The sequence below is a fragment of the Neophocaena asiaeorientalis genome, unplaced genomic scaffold, assembly GCF_003031525.2.
Source record: "Neophocaena asiaeorientalis asiaeorientalis breed wild unplaced genomic scaffold, Neophocaena_asiaeorientalis_V1.1 scaffold333, whole genome shotgun sequence".
NCBI classification, from domain to species: Eukaryota; Metazoa; Chordata; class Mammalia; order Artiodactyla; family Phocoenidae; genus Neophocaena; species Neophocaena asiaeorientalis.
This window is the reverse complement of record NW_020173119.1, coordinates 500,984-503,306: the sequence shown is the minus strand read 5'-3', so window position 1 is coordinate 503,306 and position 2,323 is coordinate 500,984. Positions and strand designations below refer to the sequence as shown.

Genomic DNA, 2,323 nt, shown 5'->3' with positions numbered 1-2,323 from the left:
TCCAAAAAAAAAAAAAAAGAAGTATAAGCATTGGCACAGTCTTGGTCATTTTTCTTTTAATTAGATGTGTGGAGTCTTCTGTCATGGATGTGCAAAAGCCATCTCCCCATCAAGTTACTCCCGTAGATTCCACAAAGACGCTGTTAGAATCCCTAGAGATTGTTCCACAGCCTCTCCCATGGTGCCAGATGTACATCCAGACTCTTAACAAGGATAATTTGGTGGCAATGGCAATCACCCTGGATTATTTTCTTAGAGGCTCTTTGAATGGCATCAAATTCATGACACATAGCAAGATCCCTTTTGCTCATGCCCTCTGTACCATTTTTTTCCATGGAATTTGAATTTCCCTGGCTTACCACCTAACAATATCACTATTGAAAGCACATAATGTTAAGGACCATATGCTCTCTCTCCAGAGAGTGTGCACAAATACTATTTCTGTTAAAAACTAAACAGAAATAGTAGCTTTGCATATTTCCCATTCAAAGGCTTATCCCAATTGAATGATTCCCTTTGTCATGGGGTGTTTTTCCCCAAGCGGGCCCTAATAGAGGAGCTGAATCAGATATTGTGACTTACCAAAGGTCACAAGGAATCATCTAGTGAACTAGAAATAGAATCCAAAGACCTTTATTTTGATTCCCTGAATTTAAAAACAAATAAACTCTACTACGGAGAAAGAAAAACTAGAGAAACCAGGCTCATTTGACATTCCCGGGTCAGGGAATTCAAGACAACCAAAACTAACAGGCAGCTGCCTTGGCCTGTGAGGACCAAGGAGGTGACTAAGGCACAGGTGCTGCCTGCCTTCAAGGAGTTGATAATCCAGTGCAGGGAGATCAGGTCGCTGTTGAAAAATCTCTACACACTGCAGAACGTGCTTGGGAACACCCAGAGGACCCCAGAGGAGGGTTTGTCCATCTTCACAGCCCCCGCAGCAGCAGGCACAGTGACCTGTATGTGACATGCCGGCAAGCACTGTCGATTTGTTGAACAAGGGCCATAAGAGATGTACCAACAGAACACTCTGGGGGTTGGTGGAGAATGAGGGACAGCTTTGTGAAGGAGGCGACATTTGAGCTGTGCCTAGAAGGATGGGGAGGTTTTTCACAGGCAGCAGGGGTTGGGGGAGGGCCTTTGCAGACCCCAGGAAAGAGCAATGGCAAAGATCCTCGGGGGGAGGCAGGGGGTGGAGGAAAGAAGCCCGGTCTCATTTGGGAGAGCCCGGAGCAGACAAGTGTGGCTAGAGAGCAGGGGGATAGAGAGGCTAGAGAGAAAAGTTGAAACATGAGCAGAGAGGACCTTGAACACCAAGCCAAAGAATTTCACAGTGGACTGTCATGGGAGGTTTGAAAATGGGGAACGGTTTCCTGCTGCATCCTCCTGCCCTGCCCACCTGGGCCTCCCTCACCTTGTCAGTAGCGGTGGATTTCTCTTGATTGTTCTGTTTGTATGTGGTTTGGTTTGGAGGTTTTCTGTGGTTTAGTTTGTTTTTTGGCCTTTCACTTTTCCTTACAGTTTTTCACAGCATATGGTCCTGATTATGTGCTGGAAATCACGCCAAGCTGCCGGCCAGACCGCAATGAGCCCCACCGAGTCCAGCAAATCCTCAACTACATCAAAGGTGAGCACCACCCCTCGAGTCCTGCCCTCCTCATTCCACCCAGCTTGTGGTGACCCATCAGTGGGGGCTTCCCCCAATACCATTTGTCATTTGGTGGCTAATCTTTACACCAACTTGGAAGGGAAACCTCTTCTTGGCCTGAGAGCTTGTTGGAATTCCGCACTGGTCACTCTGGTTGGGATTGTCATTTGGCCAGCTAATGTCACCTTCAGGGGAACAAAAGGTTCAACTTTAGGCACCTCCAGTGGAAAGCCAGTTCTAAAGTGTGCCCTGGAACTCTCCCTTTGAAAAGGGCAACAGTAAACTCCTCTCTAAGATGAGGGAAAATCAAGTCAATTCAGACTTGGGGTTGGGGGTAGGGGTGAAGGGTGCTCACAGACATTCTGTTCCAATGCGTTTCCTTGGTTCAGTAGAGCCTCGAGTGACTGTGAGCCCACAATGAGTAGTGAGGGGTTCTGAAGCCCTGGGAGTGGGTTCCCCAGTCTCACTTAGAGCACTGGAGATGTGGCTGCTGCCCTATTCTTCCCTTCCCTGAGGCTGGCCTCCAATTATTCTGGCCTCTGGACAGAGGGAAAATGGCAGTCATCAGGTTATCGCCCTCTTGATCACACTGTCCACTAGCTGTTTGGGGACACTATTGGTAGAGCCCCCCTCCCAACCCCAGCTGCTGCTTCTCACCTCACCTCACTTCATCTA

The 2,323-nt window shown here is 48.3% G+C and overlaps 1 protein-coding gene across 2 annotated transcripts in view; it reads left to right on the top strand.

Moving 5' to 3' along the window:
- HDAC8 (histone deacetylase 8) overlaps positions 1–2,323 on the top strand; it is a 162,607-nt gene that overhangs the window by 137,923 nt on the left and 22,361 nt on the right. For both annotated transcript variants that reach the window (XR_003003169.1, XM_024744083.1), the window contains exon 6: positions 1,522–1,627. Coding sequence is in view for 1 of the 2 variants with exons in the window: in XM_024744083.1 (XP_024599851.1) it covers positions 1,522–1,627 (106 nt within the window). In the remaining variant the exon portion in view is untranslated. The remainder of the gene's footprint in view (positions 1–1,521; positions 1,628–2,323) is intronic.